Here is a 20231-nt window from a genome sequence, read left to right on the forward strand (position 1 = left end):
CTGTTTGGAAATAGGTGACAGGAGAGGGATCATGTGAGGATTACCTGTTGGATTCCCTCCCTCTGGGGCATCTGGTATTGGCCACTGTCGGCAGACAGGATACTGGGCTGGATGGACCGTTGGTCTGACCCAGTATGGCCGTTCTTATGTTCTTATCTTAAATACTATGAATTACAGCCCACTGGTATGTGGAACTACTGAGGCTGTGATGTAGACTACGCCAGTAACAGCAAAAGGTGATTTTCCTTTTTAAAAGAATTCTTGAGGAAAACCTGGGTACTTCATTTTATATCCTTGATCTGATTGATTATCCATTGGCACTCCTCACCGAATCTGGACGATAGCAACATTTAAAATGAAGTCGATTGTGTTTCAGTCCAATACTGTACAAATGCATATCCAAGCTAAAATAGCATGGACTGTTACAATGTCAATTAAAAATTATTTCGCGAGTTGTTGGAATTTCAGAATTGGAATTATACTCTTCAGTTTTAAGTTTGTAACAGAGTGAGCACTGTCTAATCAGGTTAAAAAAAACACCCTATTTTTTAGAGATTTTTTTTTTTTTCAGTCTGTTGTCTGTCGATCTAGTCATGTGGCCTCTGATGTCAAAAATAGATGAATGTGTAGTGTGTTGAAGAAAATGTTACGGCAAACTGTTAAAAAAACAGTTACATATGTAGCAAGTATGACATTCCACCACCGTCTTACACATCCTCTTGTTTTTATTCTATGTGATTATAGGATTCCAAACTGTGGAAAATACTTATTTACGGCTAAGTGGACTCTTCTACTATTTCTGGCTTTGTCCTAATACTGAGCACTTGTTAGTACGGCCGAGTATCTGAGCTAGATCATGGGTTTTTTCCCTAGTAGCAACACAGTAGTGTTGTTCTAAAGGTGTAAGCTACTTTCTGTTCTTTGAACGAGAATGTTAAATCTAAGTCACTCCTGGTTCTTTGGTTGTCCAGATGGTCCATAAAAGATCCCGTGGGACTTTCTCAGAGAAGAGAACAATCCGGTTATCTTGACCATCCTTCTGCCAAGAGTCAGAATGGGTCTAGTAGCTAATTACCCCCCTCTGTGCCACATGCCTTTTGTGCGACCTAAGGCTTCGTTGCTTCCTGTATGAAGTGGAGATACTGTCTAAAAGGATGCAGGTTTCATGTCTGTAAGGTGCTTTGGATCTGATTACAGTAAACAGACTAGTGTAGAACGTGCTTTGGAGACCATAGTTTGACTGCCTAAGAGCCACTTGACAGCACCAAGTGACAGCTTCATATCTGAAGAAAACCAGTGCGAATAATCTGCTAATATCCCTGTTGTCTTACTACTTCCCTCTTCACCTTCCCCAGTCCTCAAAAAGATCTTGGATCCACTCACTAGTACTAGCATCCCATTCCTGAGATTAAAGGTATCAGGAAGTTAGGGTGAACCCTTAAATGCCTTCACTTTTAAAAGAACATCTATGTGCAGATGAGCTGTTGAGCAAAGACTTTTGTACTTCCTCAGGAGATGAGAGCTTAGTAGAGTCAATAAGATTCTCTGAGCCTTGAGATCCATGCTAATGCACGTGTTGCTTTCGTCAAGATTTGCCTAAGACTTGTGGAACTGCCTTCTACCAAATGTATCCTACTTACCCCTTTCCGAAAGGTACAGGATTGTCCCCGTGGTACATTCACGAGCCCAGATGGTAAGACCAAACAAGCAGGCTGAGGTAATATGCAAACCTGTAACCTATTTGAAATAGGAATATGAATGGTTAGACAGTAAGCCCCACCTTTAACAAGTAAGGCTTACCGGTTCCAGTTAACTGGTAGAGGGGCCGGAGCAGCCCCTGTCCATGGTGGCCTTGGCCTGGGCCCTGCTTCCCTCCCTCTCTCCTCCTCCCCTGCCCCCCAGAGGCAGGATGGCTCCAACAGCCTGAGCCTCTCCATTAATCGGTTAACAGTTAAACATCATGTTTAACTGGTTAGCCACTTAAATAGGATTTTACATCTCTAATTTGAAAGAGTGTACCATAAACCCTGATTGCATGGCTCCAGTAATTGTTCCCCAAGGGATGGATACTGTCCTCAGGATGTAAAGTCCTTTGAACATCTGCATTAGTAGATGTCTAGGCAATGGAGTGAATATCTGCATCCTGCTCTAAGACGTTAAACTTGTGATGTTCTGAATACGCAACTGCAGAATGAGAATGTGGCCATTGAACAAAAAGCCTCTGATTTACATCAAATTCTGAGAGATTCAGGGGGAAAAGCTGGCAAACTAATTTGTGTGGCACAATATGAAAAATCCCTGCAAAACCATAGAAATAAGGGAATTAAGATTAAAGTTAAAAATTCTCTCCCTAACTCCCCTCATTGTATGCAAGTATGGCAAACTGATACAGGGCAGCCCTGCTATTAGTCACCCCACGTTGGTTCTGCACTAGCATTGTTGACGGTTGTGGGAAGTTTTCCTTTTTAAGTCCTCCCATTCCCCGCTCTTCCATTGCACAAAAAAGTCCAATTTGCGCTACGGGAAAAGTTCCCTGGCTTACATCCTTTTGCTATATGTCCACTTTTTTGAACATCTAGCAGGGACGCCCTGTATTCACAAATTAAAATAAATAGAACCTTGTGTGTGTCCTCTTAGCATTTTAAGCTGAGATTGGACTGGAACTGTCAGATCCTTGAATCTTGGCTCTGAATGTCAGTCAGATGTCCAGTATCTGAATGCAGGCTTTTTGCGAGTTATTCCTAAGAACAAATTCACTGTCCTGTTTGTTAAATTCTCTGTAAAGGCCAGGGAAGGCAGGTTAACTATTTATGCGAATATTGATTTTTCCTGGCCAATGCTGGCTGGTCGTAAGTCTTCTTGACTGGACATCCTTCCTAATATTTATGTGAAATAAAAAGTAGTTTATTACTTGTATTTCTTATGGACCCCCACACCTCTATTTTGAAAAGTAGTCTGTTCTGTTTAGAGGTAAAGCTAGTTTGGGAAGCTCCATATGTAGATGTTCTCACAGAGTACAAATATGATATAGGTTAAATGCTTTCTCCCTTGAGGATTAAAATCTTCCTAATGTAGCTCATCTATGGAACTCTCTTGAGGCCGAGACCCTAGGAAATACTGTCTGAGAACGTAGCCACCCTGTTTGTAAATCATGTGAGATAGATGAATTTATTCTGACTTTCTTTCTGCTATGGCAACCCGGTCTTCTATCTGGATCCTGCAATGCTCATTAATTTGTAATATAAACCTGAATGTTAAGGAGTTACCAGGCCACTAAATGCTTGCTGAAGTGAGCTGTATAAGATGGCTGTTACAAATAATTGTTTAAAACTGCAAGGTACATTAGGAGACACCTTCCTGATTAGAGCGAAGGATTGGAAGTCATCAGGAACTTCGCTCTAATCCAGGATGAGTTATTTTTAAAGAGTAAGGCAGAAGCAAGAGGGATTTGAAATAGTTACACCATTTGATTGCATACATTGCCAATAGTAAACATTAATCTGTTGCATGAGGCAGAAGCTAGGAAACACTTGTATATCATGTTCAGAAATTTGCCTTAGGCCAGGTCTGCACTAGACCCGGAAGGCCTGTTTAAGGTACGCAGCGCCAGCTAAGTAAATAACATAGCTGGAGTCAGCATACCTTAAGCTGAGCTTGGTGCTATCTTTACAGTGGGAGCTCAATGAGAGCAAACACTCCCATTAGCTTCCCTTACTCCTCACAACTACCAGGAGTACCAGCACCAACTAGACCACCCTCAGCATTTGATTTAGCAGGTCGTAATTAGTCCCACTGAATTGAGGACCAGAAGATCAATCTCTGGCATGTAAGTGTGTACGTGGTGTGAGTCTAAGTCTATCCAAAACAAACTTGGCTAGGTACTATGGTTATATTATTATAATTATATTATAAATAAACTAAGAAGCAAAACATGAGCAGATATAGGAGAGAGCTTTCCGATGAAGAATGAATCACACTGTCCAAGGAGTTTTATGACGACTAGCTTAAAATAGTGAGATTGGGAATGGGCCAGGGCAGTGATTTTCAATCAGGGGTACATGTACCTGTGGGGGTATATCCGCTTATCTAGAGGTTTGCCTAGTTTTAGAACAGGCTACACAAAAAGCACTAGCAAAGTCAATACAAATCAAAATTTCATACTTGCACAACGAGAAAGTAAACATTTGTTCAGTAATAGTGTACACTTGTATTTTTATGTCTGATTTTGTAAGCAAGTCATAAGTCAAGTGAAACTGGGGATACACAAGATAAATAGGACTCCTGAAAGGGATCCAGTAGTCTGGAAAGATTGCCCTTCAGCTCAGTGGTACTCAATATTCCCATGCTGTGATTCTCAAAGTAGTCTCATGAGCTTAAAAGAGGCAAGTTTATGGTAGCTTCGTATTAATGATAAACATTATCTATCTAACAAGTCCAGTTAATTTTTTTTATAGGTCAGGAATTTTTTTAGACTTGTTATACTTTACCATAGATTTTTTTTATTTTTAAAAACAAAACTTCCAAGTTTATAGAAATCAAGTAGGAATGGAAACACTGAGCAAAAATGAAAGGCAAAATTAAAAATGCAGACTTGTTGCATATGCAGTGCTGACTGGGCAGGATATTGGTAAAAAAATGAAGTTTTGTGTATCAGATATATTTGCATTTATTGCTGCTTCTAGATCTATTTGAGACCATTCATAATTTGCAGCTACCAACATTAGCTAATGAAAATGGACTGCCCTTTTGACAGGAAAAACTTCTCCTCCTGAGAAAGGAAGCTAATAAACTGGTTCTAAAGTAATTGAGTGTTTTATGGAATAATCCCAAAGGAATACTTTAATTCAATAACAATTCTGTAATTTTTTGCTTTTTCATAGGCATGCCTCCCATTCGGGACTTGGTCAGCCATTCCCCTAACCAGTCAGGTGATGCATACCTATTTCAGTCTCATGTTTGTTGTGCATTACATGTATGTTTATAAGAGTTACATATTTCAGTAACTACTTGCACAATTATCTATTTTGCTTCTTGGTTGTGTTTTGGAAGCTTGACTGTTAATGTGCATGACTGACTTAAATGCTTACGTTTGTTTATGCACTTATATACTACAATTAGGTTATGACTTTTTTATATATAAAAATTTAATAAGTTTTCTGGGGCAAGGTTCTGGACAGTTAAGTGCTGTATATGATAAATAATTGCAGCTATTTATAATACTGTATTATATACAATATAATATTCAATATGTATCCATAGTAATATGAAATTTCAGGGGTTTTCTGATTTGTTCCTTTAGCTAACACAAAACCAAGAAATGTTTTTCCCTCAGTTAGCAATATCCACATAATGTTCAAAAACATTCATATACTAACTGTCTCTTTGTATTTTTTGGCGACTTTCGCATGCCTGGTACCTCTGAAGGATTCATCGGCCTTCAGTGTTATAGCTTTTAACCCTTTTTCCATCTGAGAATTTTGGATACGATTTTCTCTTTGGACTAGTCAATCAATCAGAGTTATAAATAATACAGTGTACTGCTCCCTTTAAGGTTCACGCACAGTACTTAAGAACAGACTTTTGCTGAACAATGTTTGGTACTTGACAGAATCCTAGAATGAGCTGTTGCCAGCAAATAGTTATAGACCAAGGGTTCTCAAACTTGATCTCCCTGGGGGACCCCTTTTTGACGACACAAATTGCCACACAACCCCGGGAGGAGGGACTGAAGTCTGATCCTGCTGATGTCCTATTATCCAGTGTGGGGAAATACAAAGCTGGAGCCCCACTATTGTGGGTGGGAACAGGGACATAAAGCCCCAAGGCTTGCACCCCAGGCAGGGGACCTGTAATTTGAGGCCCAAGGGCTTTGGCTTCCACCCCTTTTAGCAGGACTCAGGCTTCAGCTCTGGGCACCAGCAAGTCTAAGCCAGTCCTGGCAACCCCATAAAACAGGGTCCCAAATCACTATCATCTGGACATTTTAGGGTGTGCTCAGTTATGTTAGCAGTTGACTAACTTGCAGTGCTGGTATTTTGGTTCATATTTTATATTGAGATTGGCTCATGCTAGTGTAGAAGGAGTAGAACACTGACAAGGCTGTTGTCTTCCATTGATATAGTAAAATGAGGTCCTTAGCAGCCCTGTGCACTGAAATGTGGGTGGAGAAGATCCTACTGTAAAAGAAGATATCATTGGTGTTCGAGTCATAATCTTTCTCTGAACAAAACAAGCTCTCACACCTAAGACCGTGGGTTGCTGGAGTACATTGTAGCGATTTGTTTCCTTACCGCTAATGGCATTGCCCTCATTTTACTCGTTACATTGTAACACTTCCAGAATGAAACATGTTATAATAATCTTTACTTATTCCGATCATTTATTTTTATACTTGTTAATAAATTTTCATAGCCAGAACTTTTGTAATTATGTGAGCAATACCATAATATGGGGAAATCACAGCTCCAAAATGTTCTTATTTACATAAACTCTTGAAAATCTTCACTGCAAGTCCTTTGAATCTCAGCAGTTGAAGATAATCTTCTTTTAAGCAAAGTGACTTTTATATTTTTGATGGGGACGGTCACAGAGGACCCTTTGGGGAGCTTTCCAGAGTGTTGACAAGGCCACTGCCACTCACCTTCCTGCTCCATAGTCTCCCCCAGCCAAGGCACAGAGCTGAGATCACCACATCCCTGAGTAGCAGTATGGACACTAAAACCCTTCAGGTCAAAGGAAAATGCAGTTTGGGCCCATCTTCCCAGATCACCACTCCCCAAATGGGACCAGAACCCCAAAGGAATTATTTGGGTAAGCCCCCTTTAACAATGAAAGGAGGGATGTGCACACTGATTGCCCCCTCTCCCCCAAGTGAGAATTATTTACACTGGGGTTGATAGAAAATAAGTGATTTTATTAAGTACAAGCAGTAGGATTTAAGTGGTAATAAGTGGGAACAAGCAGAGCAAAGTAGATTACAAACTCAAAATAACAGAAAACGCTTTGCTAATTCTACACTGAAACCTCAGTACAAACTTATTACAAACTCACCCTAAAACTGTTTCTTTTCTAGCTAAGCATTCAAACCAGGGCTGCTCCTCACCCAGGGGTCTTTGGTTCCTTCCCTTGGGTGTGCTTGGCCAACCCAAAGACAAAGACCTGCTAGTTTCCTATTCTTTTAAAGATTCCCACTTTTGCCTGAGAAGTTACCTGTGTAGTCACTACCAGTTAGGGAGGTCATGTGACTTCCTACAACCAGCCACTGCTAAGACTTAAGGAGTTGCCCAGACACTGAGGCATCCCAAGCATTGGAAACACCCTTGATGGCTTTCCTCTGCACATTTAAAGCCATAAAACATTCCACACTCCATGTGTCTAATTTTACTCACAAGAATGGTACATACACCAAAATAAGATGCACAGATCCAGCGGACTAAGACATGAAGATCGGTAGGTTACATGACGCAACTTGTCCAAAGCATCTGAGGTACATATATTTGTGTCCATAAGTCTATTTCATAAAGTGTGTGGGGGGGAAGAGGTGTATGTCAACCATTTCTACTCCTTTCTTGCTGTTTAAAGATACAGTGTAACTGGTGCATAATGTTGCAATTTCTACATTTGGTATGTAGTTGACTATTAATTCTTAAGATTATATAAAATAAAGTGTAGACAGACATGTTATAAAGAAACTTTAAGGTTACTAGTCTGTCTCTTACCCTGTTCTCATCATCAAGTAGTATCCAACTCTGTACCATATCAAGGAGCACAACTTTGAATGTTGACTTTCAGTACAGAAGTATATTTTATGTTTACTGGTGAGGTATATTTATTCTGAGCAATCTAGTAAACCTTTTTTTGTGTAGAGCACCCTTGTTAGTCTTGCTATGATTATTTTGGCTGAATTTCACATCTGAGTAGAATAGAAAGAAAAAAATCTTTCATGTCGTCGTAAAGTCATTGCCTTTCAAAATGTTTTGCAAGATTTCAGTGAAATAAGGCCATTCAGTTCTTTGTAGAAGCATTTTCAGTGATGCATTCAGTAACACAAATGTTGGCAGAGAGGCAGGAAAAAGCTCTTTGCTTTGGCAGTCTTTTTAAACTTAAGGGTTTTATTTTTTAAAATAAAAATCTGTCCCAGCATTTATGCTTCAATTGTATATCATTCTTTAAGGCATACGTCAGAGAAACATGAAAAGCTCGTAAGTAATGTCAATATTTTAAGATGTAACCATTTTTCTAAATGCCATTTTCAAAAACACAATACAAAATTCCTAGCAGAGGAGATATTAATAATAGAGTATAGACTAAAGCTTTATTTATCAGTGTTAGTTAAAATATTTGGAGGAGGATCAACTAATTTTTCAGATTAGATGCAATGTTTTACTGCCTACAAATTGATGCTTGAACTAGACGTTCGCTAGCGAAAGTGAATGTACATCACTTTGCTTTAATTGTTCCCCTGCTCAATTCTTATTGCTTATTTACATTGTAAATTCTTTGAGGCTGTGTCATGTCTTCGTGTCTGACTGTAAAGTGCCTTGGTCACTGTTCATGTTATAAACAGGCAAAATAACAATCTTGGAAGCTTGACACTTGGTCATCTAAGACAGATTTGTCTGACTTAGCTTGTGTCTCTTTTTAAAGTCAAATACACATTAGAAAATGCACTAGTTGTCCGTGTTCATCCACAAACTATGTTTTCCATAACTCCTGTCTAAAGGAGAACCTATTTATCCAACTGGCGTGTGCAATTCCACTGTACAAATATTCATGTTTAGCTTACACATTTTTGCATGCTAATTAACATCTATCTAGGTAGATAACATTATCAAGTGTTTGAATATTCAGAAGCAAAGGCATTAACTATGTTAGCTTAAAAGAAAATGGTGTGCAGTTTATTTGGCAAATTCAGAATGTCTTACTATGGTGAATAGTCCTTTTTGTCCAGGTATTAAAAACTGTAATATTTAAGGCATATGCCCCCTCCTTGATAGAACTTATTAAACTAGTAATCTAATCTACCTGATAGTTTTCCCTCATATTCTGTTAGGTGTTGGTATTTAACTTCATACTGTAGGTCAAAGGTTACATGTTTTTATGGTACTGTATTTCCAAATAACTGTCTGGCTGTATTTTAGTTTTTCATATACTTACTGCAAACTTTACAAAATAGAATATTTGATGTGAGGGAAGCACTGTTGCTCAAATCGTTGATTTGATGGAAGAAAAAGGAATTCAAGTCTCTGCAATAATTTTAAAAACTCAGGATGGGACAGCGTGTATCAAAATGCACACATTCAGGCATGCTGTTCTGTCTTTGGCAGCAGCCTGAATCTGAGACTTTCCATTAAAGTTCAAAACCTTGTTCTGCATGTAGCCAATTGTGACACATTTATAAGAATTTCTTCTTGATTCCTACATGTGATTTGCTTGTAACCTTAAAAAGAAAATGTTTTAATTTGCGCAGGTACCGATTCAGCCACACTACTTGATTTACACTCCTGTACTTGGGAATTCCATCAGCTTTCACTGTGTTCCTCAAACTTGTGAATATCACAAGAGAGTTCCCCTCTTGCTGTTCATTCCGTGGAATGTAGTTTTAATTTTTTCAGTCTTCTATGGAATTGAACTTTGCCACTAAGCTACTTCCTTTTAAATCTCACCTTGACTTTCCTTTTTCTTTGAAGTGACTTTTTATAAGCTACTTTCTTCTTATACATATGGAGGATGATGTACAAAAGTAAATATCTTGAATAGCCTGTCACTGAAGATACGTTATTCAATGTCTTTTAATGGTGTTTCTTTCATTACTACTTTTCCTGGCTACTGTTGTGTAGTAGTCTGTTGTACTAGGTCAGTTTAACTTCCTGTGATGTACAACATCCTCCCTTTCAAACTATCGCTTTCAAGCTTTAACAATTGTTTTGATTTTTGATTTGTCATGCCTCTTTCATAAAGTATTCTATAAAAGGGCAATATATTATTTAAAACCACAAACTGTACTGGCAATCCAAACTATAGTTTGTTTGGGATGTCGTATTTTGTTTCATACCTCAAATATATTACAGGAGATCCCCCCATTTATGACCCTTCCCCCCACATTTACGACCGCCCTATTCTGACCGCCGCCTCTATCCGGCACGGCCCCCAGCTGGCTCTGGGCCCAGCATGCTGGGGACTACAACTCCCAGGAGGCAAAACAGGCCAGGAACGGAACTCTCATTTTATCACTGTGCCTATGGGAAATAAGGGTTCGACTTACGACAGTTCTTCAGGAACCAATTAGGTCATAAGTGCGGGGGTCTCCTGTAATAATTTTTCCACGCCCTTGCTAAGTGTTCTGCTAGCAATTGATACATTAATAATGTCTTCATAATGTCCAGTGATAAATGTTAGCGTAATCTTTATAATACCTCTGATTTTGAATTGCTGAACTTGTTTTATACAGTAGAACCTCTGTTACGAACACATGGGAAATGGAGTTTGTTCATAACTGTGAATTGTTCATAACTGAACAAAACTTTGTGTTCATTCAAAACTTTACAACTGAACATTGACTTAATACAACTCTGGAACTTTATTATGTGGAAGAAAAATGCAGCTTTTAACCATCTTAACAAGCACAGAAAGAGTTTCTTTACCTTCTCAAATCTTTAACTTTCTCTTAATTTTTAATAGTTTAATAAATTACTGTACTGTGTGTGTATAATATGTATAAATGTACCTTTTGGATCTCGACTGCTACCTGGTTGCATACTTCCAGTTCCAAACAAGATGTGCAGTTGACTGATCTGTTTGTAACTCTGGTGCTCATATTTCTGAGGTTTCTACTGTATTTTTCTTTTGTGTTTAAACTAAAGTAAGTTTTTTGAATTTACAGAACAACTTGTTTTGTTTTTCCTTTTTAGATCTGAACCACAGTGGTCTAGGATCCCATTATGAAAATTCTCATTGGGGGCCAGTCTCTTCAAATAGTGACTCCAGCACAAACTGGGATAAAGTTATCGTAGATGGTTCTGACAAAGAAGCATGGCCATCAATCACAGGCAGTGACCCAGAGTTGGCTTCAGAATGTATGGACACTGACTCCGCCTCTAGTTCTGGGTCAGAGAGAAATCTTGTTATAATGGCTTCAGGGAGCACAGGTGGTGAAAACGATAGCATTCGGAATGGCATTGGACATGGTTCTCAAAATAAGTTTGTGGTTGGTAGCAACAGCAATAATGTGGGCAATGGAAGTATTAATGGGCCATGGGGTTTATCCCATGGAACTGTAATAAGCACATGTCAAGTTTCTGTGGATGCTCCTGACAGCAAATCTGAAAGTAGCAACAATCGAATGAATGCTTGGGGCACCATAAACTCTTCATCAAATGGAGGGTTAAATCCAAGCACTTTGAATTCCAATGGCAACCATGGTGCCTGGCCCGTGTTGGAGAATAACGGACATGCCCTGAAAGGGTCTGGAGGGAGTGGTAATGCTGGCACAAATACTCAGTGCAGTACCATAGGTCAGAAGTCTAACAATCAGAGTATTAACTCGAAGGTGGGCGGTTCAGCCCATGGTTCCTGGGCAAGCCTTCCGGAACATTGTGATTCTGAAGTGAATGGTACAAGGAAGGTTTCATTCAGTGGGCAACCTCAAAACCTTAACACTGAAATGAATGGACCAAATAACACTACTAACTTTATGACCTCTAGTTTACCAAACTCTGCTGGCTCAGTACAGATTAATGAACTGCCTAATAATACAGGGCCTGGGGCCTGGCGCGTGAGCACAATGAATCATTCTCAGATTCAGGCCTCTCCAGTTACAAATGGCACTTCCACGTCTCATCTTAGCAACGGTGAGGCAAAAAATGGTGGAGCTTATGGTACTACGTGGGCTGCCTATGGTTCTAATTACTCTGGAGACAAATGTTCAGGCCCAAACAGCCAAGCTAATAATGACACTGTGAATGCAACTCTAACGCAGCCTGGCATCAGTGGGCCTGGCAGCACTAACTTTCAAATCAGTGGGAATAAAGGAGGAGGGGTCTGGGAGGGAGGGCCTGTCAACTCCCAACATATGCCATGGGGAGGCGCGAATGGTGCGAGTTCCGGAGGAAGTCGAAGAGGATGGGGCAACCCTGCACAAAACACTGGCACTAGCATTTCAAATAGGGAATGGAATAAACTGCCTAGCAATCAGCATTCCAATGAAAGTGTGAATGGAACTAGTAGCAAGTTTACAAATGGATGGCAATCGGCTGAAGGGGATGAGCTTAATGGCCAGAATTCGGCTGCCTCTCAGATAACTGAGCAGAACAATGTGTGGGCCAAAGCAGGTACTGGGGATAGCGAGGGGTGTACAGAGAGCGCTGGATGCCAGGATGAGAAAGTATCTGCCGAAGGACAGAACCGAGAGAGACGAAAAGTTGACCAGCATGCATTACTCCAAAGCATAGTGAGCAGAACTGACTTAGATCCACGTGTCCTCTCCAACTCTGGTTGGGGACAGACTCCAATCAAACAAAACACTGCCTGGGATACTGAAATATCGCCACGAGGTGAAAGAAAGACTGACAATGGGACAGAGGCCTGGGGAGGCTGTGTGACACAGACTTCCAGCTCAGGGGGATGTGTAGAGAGACCTAGCCCTAATGTTAATGATACCTCATCTGTATCAGGGTGGGGAGATCCAAAGTCTGCTACAAGGTGGGGAGACTCCAAAGGCTCAAACAGCCAAGGGGGGTGGGAAGAGGATTCTGCTGCTACAGTCATGGTCAAGAGCAATCAAATATGGGTAAGTGGCAAAGAGGACAAGTCGTCTTGGAATGAGGCACAGAAGATCAAACAGGGATGGGTAGATGGACAAAAAGCCAGCCAAGGTTGGGCAGTTTCTGCCAATGACAGCTGGGGGGAGAATTCAAGAAGCAACCATTGGGGTGAGGCTAAGACATCTAGTTCAGGAGGTAGTGACAGTGACAGATCAGTGTCTGGTTGGAATGAGTCTGGTAAATCAAATTCTGTGACTTGGGGAGGTGGTAATACTAACCCAAATAATCCTTCAGGATGGGATGAGCCTGCAAAGTCTAATCAGAACCAGGGCTGGGGAGAACCTCCCAAATCAAATCCGCCTCAAGGTTGGGGCGATTCGTCAAAGCCAGCCAGCTCCCCAGACTGGAACAAGCATCGAGAAGTTGGATCTTGGGGAGCACCGTCTGCCACAAACAAACCACCGGGTTCTGGGTGGTTGGGTGGACCAATGCCGAGTCCAGCAAAGGAAGAGGAACCCACAGGCTGGGAGGAGCCATCCCCAGAATCAATACGCCGTAAAATGGAAATTGATGATGGAACTTCTGCTTGGGGGGATCCAAGCAAATACAACTACAAAAATGTGAACATGTGGAATAAAAATGTCCCAAGCAGTAGCAGCAGTTCAGACCAGCAAGCACAGGTACATCAGCAGCTACTGCCTTCAAGTGCCATGTCCAGCAAGGAGAGCAGGAATGGTTCTGGTAAGACTGTGTTTTACCTCCACTGTGTTTTCCTGGGAAGTTACCAAACACTTCTCTGGACTTGGGGAAGTGTCTAGTTTCAACCAAAGGCGGGGAATGATTTTGTCAGGGAGATGATACCAGTGCAAATGGTTTGTCAGTGCTTGAATTTTATTTTCAGGACTCTTTCTGAAATTTGAAACGTGTTCTTGTGCAGTGTAGTTAGGGTGAGATGATGACTCCTCGGAGAGGAATTTAAAAAAAAAAAAAAACATCCAGTAAGGGAAGCGCTTCTGCTTTTCATGTCGCTCCAGATTTTAATTAATTTCAGCAGTGACATTAACATGAAGCCCCTGTTGCAAACAGAGCAGTGTTAAGAGCTGTCTGCAAGGTACGGTGCAGACTCAGGCTTTCACCTGAGTCCTTGATGCAGTATTTCTGTTGCTAACAGAGGTATTGCGATAGCAGGTTTGGGCTTCAGAAAAAAGGGTCTGACCTTAATAGACTGGGGAGAAGGTTGGTTGAGCTTCCATAGTGTAATATCAAAGAAGGTATTTGCCTTCCAGTAATTTTCTATTGCAATTGAATCCTATCCAGAAGAGGAGTGCCTTCAGTCTGTTATAGTTTTTAGATATACAGTGTCGTCTTTTATTTGAAAACTCTCTAATCCAAATGTAATGTCTTCATGTATGGAACTGGTGTTTTGTGAGGTCATCCCCTCCATCATGATGAATCTTACAATTGTGACATTTAAAATGTGTGTTTGTTGCTTTTAGTTATTTGTGCTTTATTATATTCTGAGTGTAAAGAACCGTTCAGTATTTTACACAATGTTTTAAGACTTGTTAAACTCACCAATAACTCCTGCTGCTTTAAAAAGGTTGGGGAGAGCCTTCTACTCCTGCCACTACTGTAGATAATGGAACGTCAGCGTGGGGTAAACCCATGGATACTGGTACTAGCTGGGGAGAACCCATCAGTGATGCAGCAGGCACCTCTGGCTGGGGAAATGCTTCTGTTGGTCAGCAGGCTTCAAGTAAACCTGGTATGTGCTTTTGTACCTTCTTGGAGTGTGCAGTGGTGAGGGGTGAAATAGTGACCAAGAAGTTTGATTGTGAATTCAGATACAGCAGGCTTGTATTTTGACATGCACGTAAATGTAAAAGGTAGCTGTACTCTCTGCAAACTTGCTAGTGACTTTTTCAGATACTGAAGATAAAATCTGTTTTCATTAGTGTTGTTAGTAACAGTGGGGAATGAGCTCTTTTTTAAACTAGTGACACAAGTTAAAACAAATGCCATTGGTTGATTTCTTTTTCTGTTGCCTTTGATCTTCCTGGATTCACAAGATTATGGCGGACTATCAGGTTTGTCGCAATTAAAATGATTTTACTTACAAGTTGGCTATAGGTTGGTAACCTTAAAAGGCATTTGCATTAAACGGAGTTCATAATTGGAAAATCTTTATACCCAGGGCCTAAATCTATGCAAGAGGGTTGGTGTGGTGATGATCTGTCATTGCCAGGGAGTCGTCAGACCAGCTGGGAGGAAGATGATGATGTAGAGATTGGAATGTGGAACAGCAGTTCATCCCAAGAAATTAATCCATCTTTGAATTGGCCACCGTACATGAAAAAAATGCCTACAAAGGTAATTATGACATTGAGAGCTGAGGCTGGAATTTAAGAACGCGAGAAGTCTGAGGGACAGAAAAGGGATAGAATTCCTAAAAGCCTCTGAACAGGGACTACTTTGTGAGGGGGGGAGATGTTTGGGGTTTCTTGTATTGCAATAGCTTCTGAATGCCCCAGTCAGTGTTAAGGACTCCATTGAACTCTGTTGTACAGTTTTATGTAGGAAGACTATAACTCCTTGTTTACAATTTCATTTAATCCTTTCTTATAATCTAATGGAAATGCTGGTGACTGTTTCAAGGATCGCAGTAATCCCTTTTATTTTTCAGGGAACAATGAAAGGTGGAAATAAACAAGACGAAACATGGATAAATCCATTCATTAAGCAATTCACAAATCTCAGTTTTTCAGTAAGTATGATATGTTGGTCAGGCTTGATAAATAGCCTTGTTTCCATTCATTCATTTTCAAATTTAGATTAACTCCTCTTTTTATTTTTCCTTTCTTTTACTATTCACATGGTCAATATAAACACCCATTGAAAAAATTCTTGTAAACATTACTGAGTTTTAATTTTAGTAGCATGTACCAGATTGTCAGTATCTTTGTGACCTGAAGGCAACTATCTTCATCTATCCAGGGGATGGAAAATAAGGGGGGGAAAGCTTGCAAAATTACACTTTCTTTGTCAAAGGTTTGACTATTTTTTCTTGAAGGGTTGAACTGAACTGAAATATTGTATTTGGATCTCCTTTGTTTTAATTCTTAAAGTTCTTATTAAACTGGCTCATTTTATTACTTCAGAGAGAATCACCAGAAGAAACCATACCGAGCAATAAGATGGACATGTCTGGAGGTAAGCATAAGGGAAGTTAGTCTTGCATTTAACTATCAAATCTGTATTCCACGTCCTTTTTTAAAATTTTGTTTACATCCTCTCTTGAGTTATTAAAAGAATAAAATTCTCATTCTTCTAAAGAAACAAAGGTTCTGATTGTTAATGCTTGAACACATGAGAAACTTGGTGTACATAAGAAGTCCCATTGATGGCAATGACTTTACTCTTAAGTAAAGTTAAGCAAGAACATAAGTGTTGATTTGATGGGAGCCTAAGTATGAACTTAAAACTGTCTCAGCCTTCTCAACAGCCTGTTTGCTACTGAAAACAAAGGTTGCTGATACATTATTAATCACTAATGCATTTAGTTTGTTCTTAGAAATAAATAAATTTAGCTGTTCAAAGAGGTTTTTGTTATTATAAAAGAGAATCTTACATGCTAAGAATATTTTGGAAGTATGTGCCTTTACTATAACCTCTCATTAGTGAAAGTCAGATTGTGGAACTGGTCTAGTCACAGTAAGTTTGAGTGGTTTTTCTAGCAAATAACCATAGTAGAATTACTTTGAATAGTAGTAAAAATGGAAGATGTGCAGTAGAAGTCTCCTGTGGTGGGAAAAATACAGTATCTGCTGCAGGCAGTTACAAGATGACAGTTCTGTGACTGCATCAAAGATGAGCAGAAATTGTTCTGAATTGCACCTCATTTATTCTAGATTATGTAAACCAAAATTGTAAACAAATATTTTCATTAAGATCATTGTGTTTAGTCACTTCATGCTTTATAATTGAGATTTGTTTCTCTGCACAGTGTAGCAGGAGATAGAGAACTAAACTGAATAGCTCATTTGTGTTGAACAAGCTAAAAGGCAAAATGTAAACAAAAATCTACGCCATATGCAGTAGTCAACGTTAACAATGTTGGGACTCCGTAGCGAAGGGATAGAGGTACTAGGATATTTTCTATGTAAAGGCATGGCACACCTATATCTTGAATACTGCGTGCAGATCTGGTTACCCCATCTTTAAAACGATACATTGGCATTGGAAAAGGCACAGGAAAGGGCAACCAAAATGATTAGGGGCAAGGTTCCCTCTAAGCTGCGCAGCAGCACTACCCTGCAGCTGCTTAATCAGCCCTGCCCAGCCAGGTAGCTGCGTGCATGGAGCCCTGGGCCCTTGGCTGGGTGGGGCTGATTAAGCAGCTGCATGCTGTGCTGCCGCACAGCTTAGAGGGAACCAGCTTCCATATGTGGTGAGATGAATAAGACTGGGACTTTTCTGCTTGGAAAAGAGATGGCTAAGGGAGTGGAGGGGGCTATGAGAGCAGTCTATACTATCAAGCCTGGTGTGGAGAAAGTAAATAGGAAGTGTTATTTATGCCTCCTAGGGATGTGAATAGGCAGCAAATGGAATACAATCATAAGGAGGTATTTCTGTACACAAAGCACAGTCCATGCTTTGCCAGGGGATGTTGTGAAGGCCAAGACTATAACAGGGTTCAGAAAAGAACTAGACAAGTTCATGGCAGATCAGTCCAGCAGTGGCTATTAGCCAGGATGGGCAGGAATGGTGTCCCCAGCCTCCCTGTGCCAGAAGCTGGGAATGGGGGAGGGATCACTGGTGATTCCCTGTTCTGTTCATTCCCGGGGTGGCACCTGGCACTGGCCACTGTCGGAACACAGGAGATTGGGCTAGATGGACCTTTGGTCTGACCCAATGTGGCTGTCCTTTCCTTTTGAAAAGTGAATTAGATTTTTTCTGTTTTAATTAACCAGCATGGCATGGTGCAAGAGCACACAGATGAGCGATCTTAAATTGTTTTTATCTATTGTCTCTCTAAAGGGCTTTTGTAACTGAATGAAGTGCTTGTTAAAGGATCTATGGAATTTTCTCCTCCAAATAGAAGGAAGATGGTAAATGTACCTGCAAAGCAGGAACATTTTAACTGCTAGTATTAAGAATGTGTGGTCAGCCTCTGCGAATATAGACTCCAAATGCCATGTGAGACTTGCCCTGCTCTCCACAAAACCAATTTGCTCAGTTTTGTCTGAAGACCAGTAAAATCTGTGTCACCTGTCCTGTGGCAGTCCTGTTACAGCAGTTGTCCTAGTGTTATGTGCACTGTGTGGCAGAACACAGGGAAAAAGTGTTTGAATGATTTTAAGCATCTTATTCAGTAGTGCCTCATTTAGAGCAGTGCTAGAATAGCTTATGCCTATGAGCACACATGTATTTACTGTTAATTGGACTCTCCAGCTTCACCGCCTTTCTTCCTTCACCTTAGGAATATTGCAGGATAAACGAGTGGAGTTGGATAAGCATGGCCTGAACATGAACGTTGGTGATTACAATCGGGTGGTAGGAAAGGGCCCTGGTTCTCGTCCTCAGATTTCCAAAGAGTCTTCCATGGATCGCAGTCCTTACTTCGATAAGGTTAGTGATGGCTCAGCTCTAACTCTGATGAACATTTCCAGACACCTTGTTCATTCAGACAGCAGTCCACAGTTGTGATCTGTTTGTCCCATTTGTAGTTGCTGTGCAGAAATTAGGGCTTTCCTATTAACCTAGAAGATGTTTTGCCCTTTTAATGTAATGTATCAATACTAAACACTTATATAGCACTCTTCTTCTACTTGCAGTGCAGATAACACTAATTTGGTCTTTTTTGTTTTCTGCCTGTTTCCTGCTGGTGCTGGACTGTCATGTGACTCTTCCCTTCTGTTCCTGGCAATGGTTTCTCCCTTCTGCTTGCTTGCTGGCTGGTTGTTGCGCATCTGTGTGTCTATCCAATCAGGATGGCATTGTAGCAGACGAGTCCCAAAACATGCAGTTTATTTCCAATCAAAACATGAAGCTTCCCCCTTCAAATAGTGCACTACCTAACCAAGCCCTGGGCTCCCTAGCAGGGCTGGGTATGCAAAACTTGAATTCTGTTAGACAGGTAAGGCCATGTGCAACTCCTTGGCATGCTACTTGATGAGTGTTTGATTCCTTTGAAATAGCATCCTCAAAACGCTTGGGGTTGGTGTACGGTTAAAGTCTGACTCTGAATGGGGGGGCTGCAGAAGAGGTCGGTCGGTCGGTCACTGACTGATGTCCTGTTCTCTTTCCAGAATGGCAATCCCAGTGTGTTTGGCGTTGGGAATATAGCAGCCCAGCCGAGGAACATGCCGCAGCCCCCAGCACAGCCTCTTAATTCATCCCAGCCTAATTCACGTGCTCAAGTGCCTCCTCCATTACTCTCCCCTCAGGTAATACATGGCAGAGCAACCGCCAGAATTCCCTTGTCGTCGGGCATCCGCAGCTGTGCAGAACATTCCGCGGGGGGGGGGTTGCAATTGTTTCTACTTGGCTGCGCAATGACTATTTGGAGCAAATTCCAACCATTCCTTTACTGCGTTTATTGCATAATAAACTTTTCTCTCAACCCAAAATTTGCAATTGAAGTCAGTTCTCAGTGAACAACACATTCTTTGCTAGGCCTAGGGAAGAAATGGTTTGAAAATATTTATCAATATCTGACAACGCATGCTGAAAATGAGCCATCCCTAAGGTGGCCACTGTGGAGTTAGAAGTGGCCTGCATGTGCTCGCAGCTCTAAGTGCTTGGTTTTCTTTTAATGTTGAAAGTAGCATCTCGGACTTTGACCTGAGTCCTCCCGCCCTGTAGCTAACTCACCAACCTCCCTGTTCTCCTGACTCGTACTCCCCTGGTTAAGAAAGCTATCCTGAAGCCAAACCCTAAACTCCTGTTCTGTTTGGAGTGTAGCAGGGACTCCACCAACGCACTGGTAGAGTCTCTGAAATGCGGAGAGCGTACACTTCCTAGGGCGCTAGTACAGGCATGTCCTTCCTGGTGACAGGCACACATCTCCCAGTGTACCACTGTTGATTGTGCTGGTTCGGGTTATGTCAAATGCCATATGCTGGAATATGGTCCCTTTTACAGGTTCCAGTATCATTACTGAAGTATGCACCAAACAACAGTGGCCTGAGTCCACTTCTTGGCCCACAGCAGGTAGCCATGTTGAACCAACTATCCCAGTTGAACCAGCTTTCTCAGATCTCCCAGTTACAAGTAAGCACAACACCGTGCTCGTTCTATTTTCGTAACCTTTCAAATCTGACCAGATTGTATCTGAACTGTGCCCTTTCCTAAAATCATTCTGTTTCCTAGCGGCTGTTGGCTCAGCAGCAGAAAGCGCAGACTCAGAGAAGCATGCCTTCCAGCGGTCGTCAACAGCAGGAACAACAGGTAAAACCAGAGAAACCTTTT

General features: G+C 41.0%; 1 protein-coding gene across 6 annotated transcripts in view; it reads left to right on the top strand.

Annotated features, from left to right (window-relative positions):
• Window positions 1-20231, top strand: part of TNRC6A (trinucleotide repeat containing adaptor 6A) — a 192486-nt gene that overhangs the window by 154359 nt on the left and 17896 nt on the right. For 4 of the 6 annotated variants that reach the window (XM_075899921.1, XM_075899923.1, XM_075899924.1 and 1 more), the window contains 10 exons: window positions 4881-4928; window positions 10911-13502; window positions 14362-14526; window positions 14956-15131; window positions 15445-15525; window positions 15920-15971; window positions 18241-18389; window positions 19070-19207; window positions 19905-20033; window positions 20133-20210. In XM_075899921.1, the coding sequence (XP_075756036.1) occupies window positions 4881-4928; window positions 10911-13502; window positions 14362-14526; window positions 14956-15131; window positions 15445-15525; window positions 15920-15971; window positions 18241-18389; window positions 19070-19207; window positions 19905-20033; window positions 20133-20210 (3608 nt within the window). The remainder of the gene's footprint in view (window positions 1-4880; window positions 4929-10910; window positions 13503-14361; window positions 14527-14955; window positions 15132-15444; window positions 15526-15919; window positions 15972-18240; window positions 18390-19069; window positions 19208-19904; window positions 20034-20132; window positions 20211-20231) is intronic. The other 2 variants (XM_075899922.1, XM_075899926.1) reach the window with 1 other exon arrangement.

The sequence above is a fragment of the Pelodiscus sinensis genome, chromosome 16 (assembly GCF_049634645.1).
Source record: "Pelodiscus sinensis isolate JC-2024 chromosome 16, ASM4963464v1, whole genome shotgun sequence".
In the NCBI taxonomy this organism is placed as follows: Eukaryota; Metazoa; Chordata; order Testudines; family Trionychidae; genus Pelodiscus; species Pelodiscus sinensis.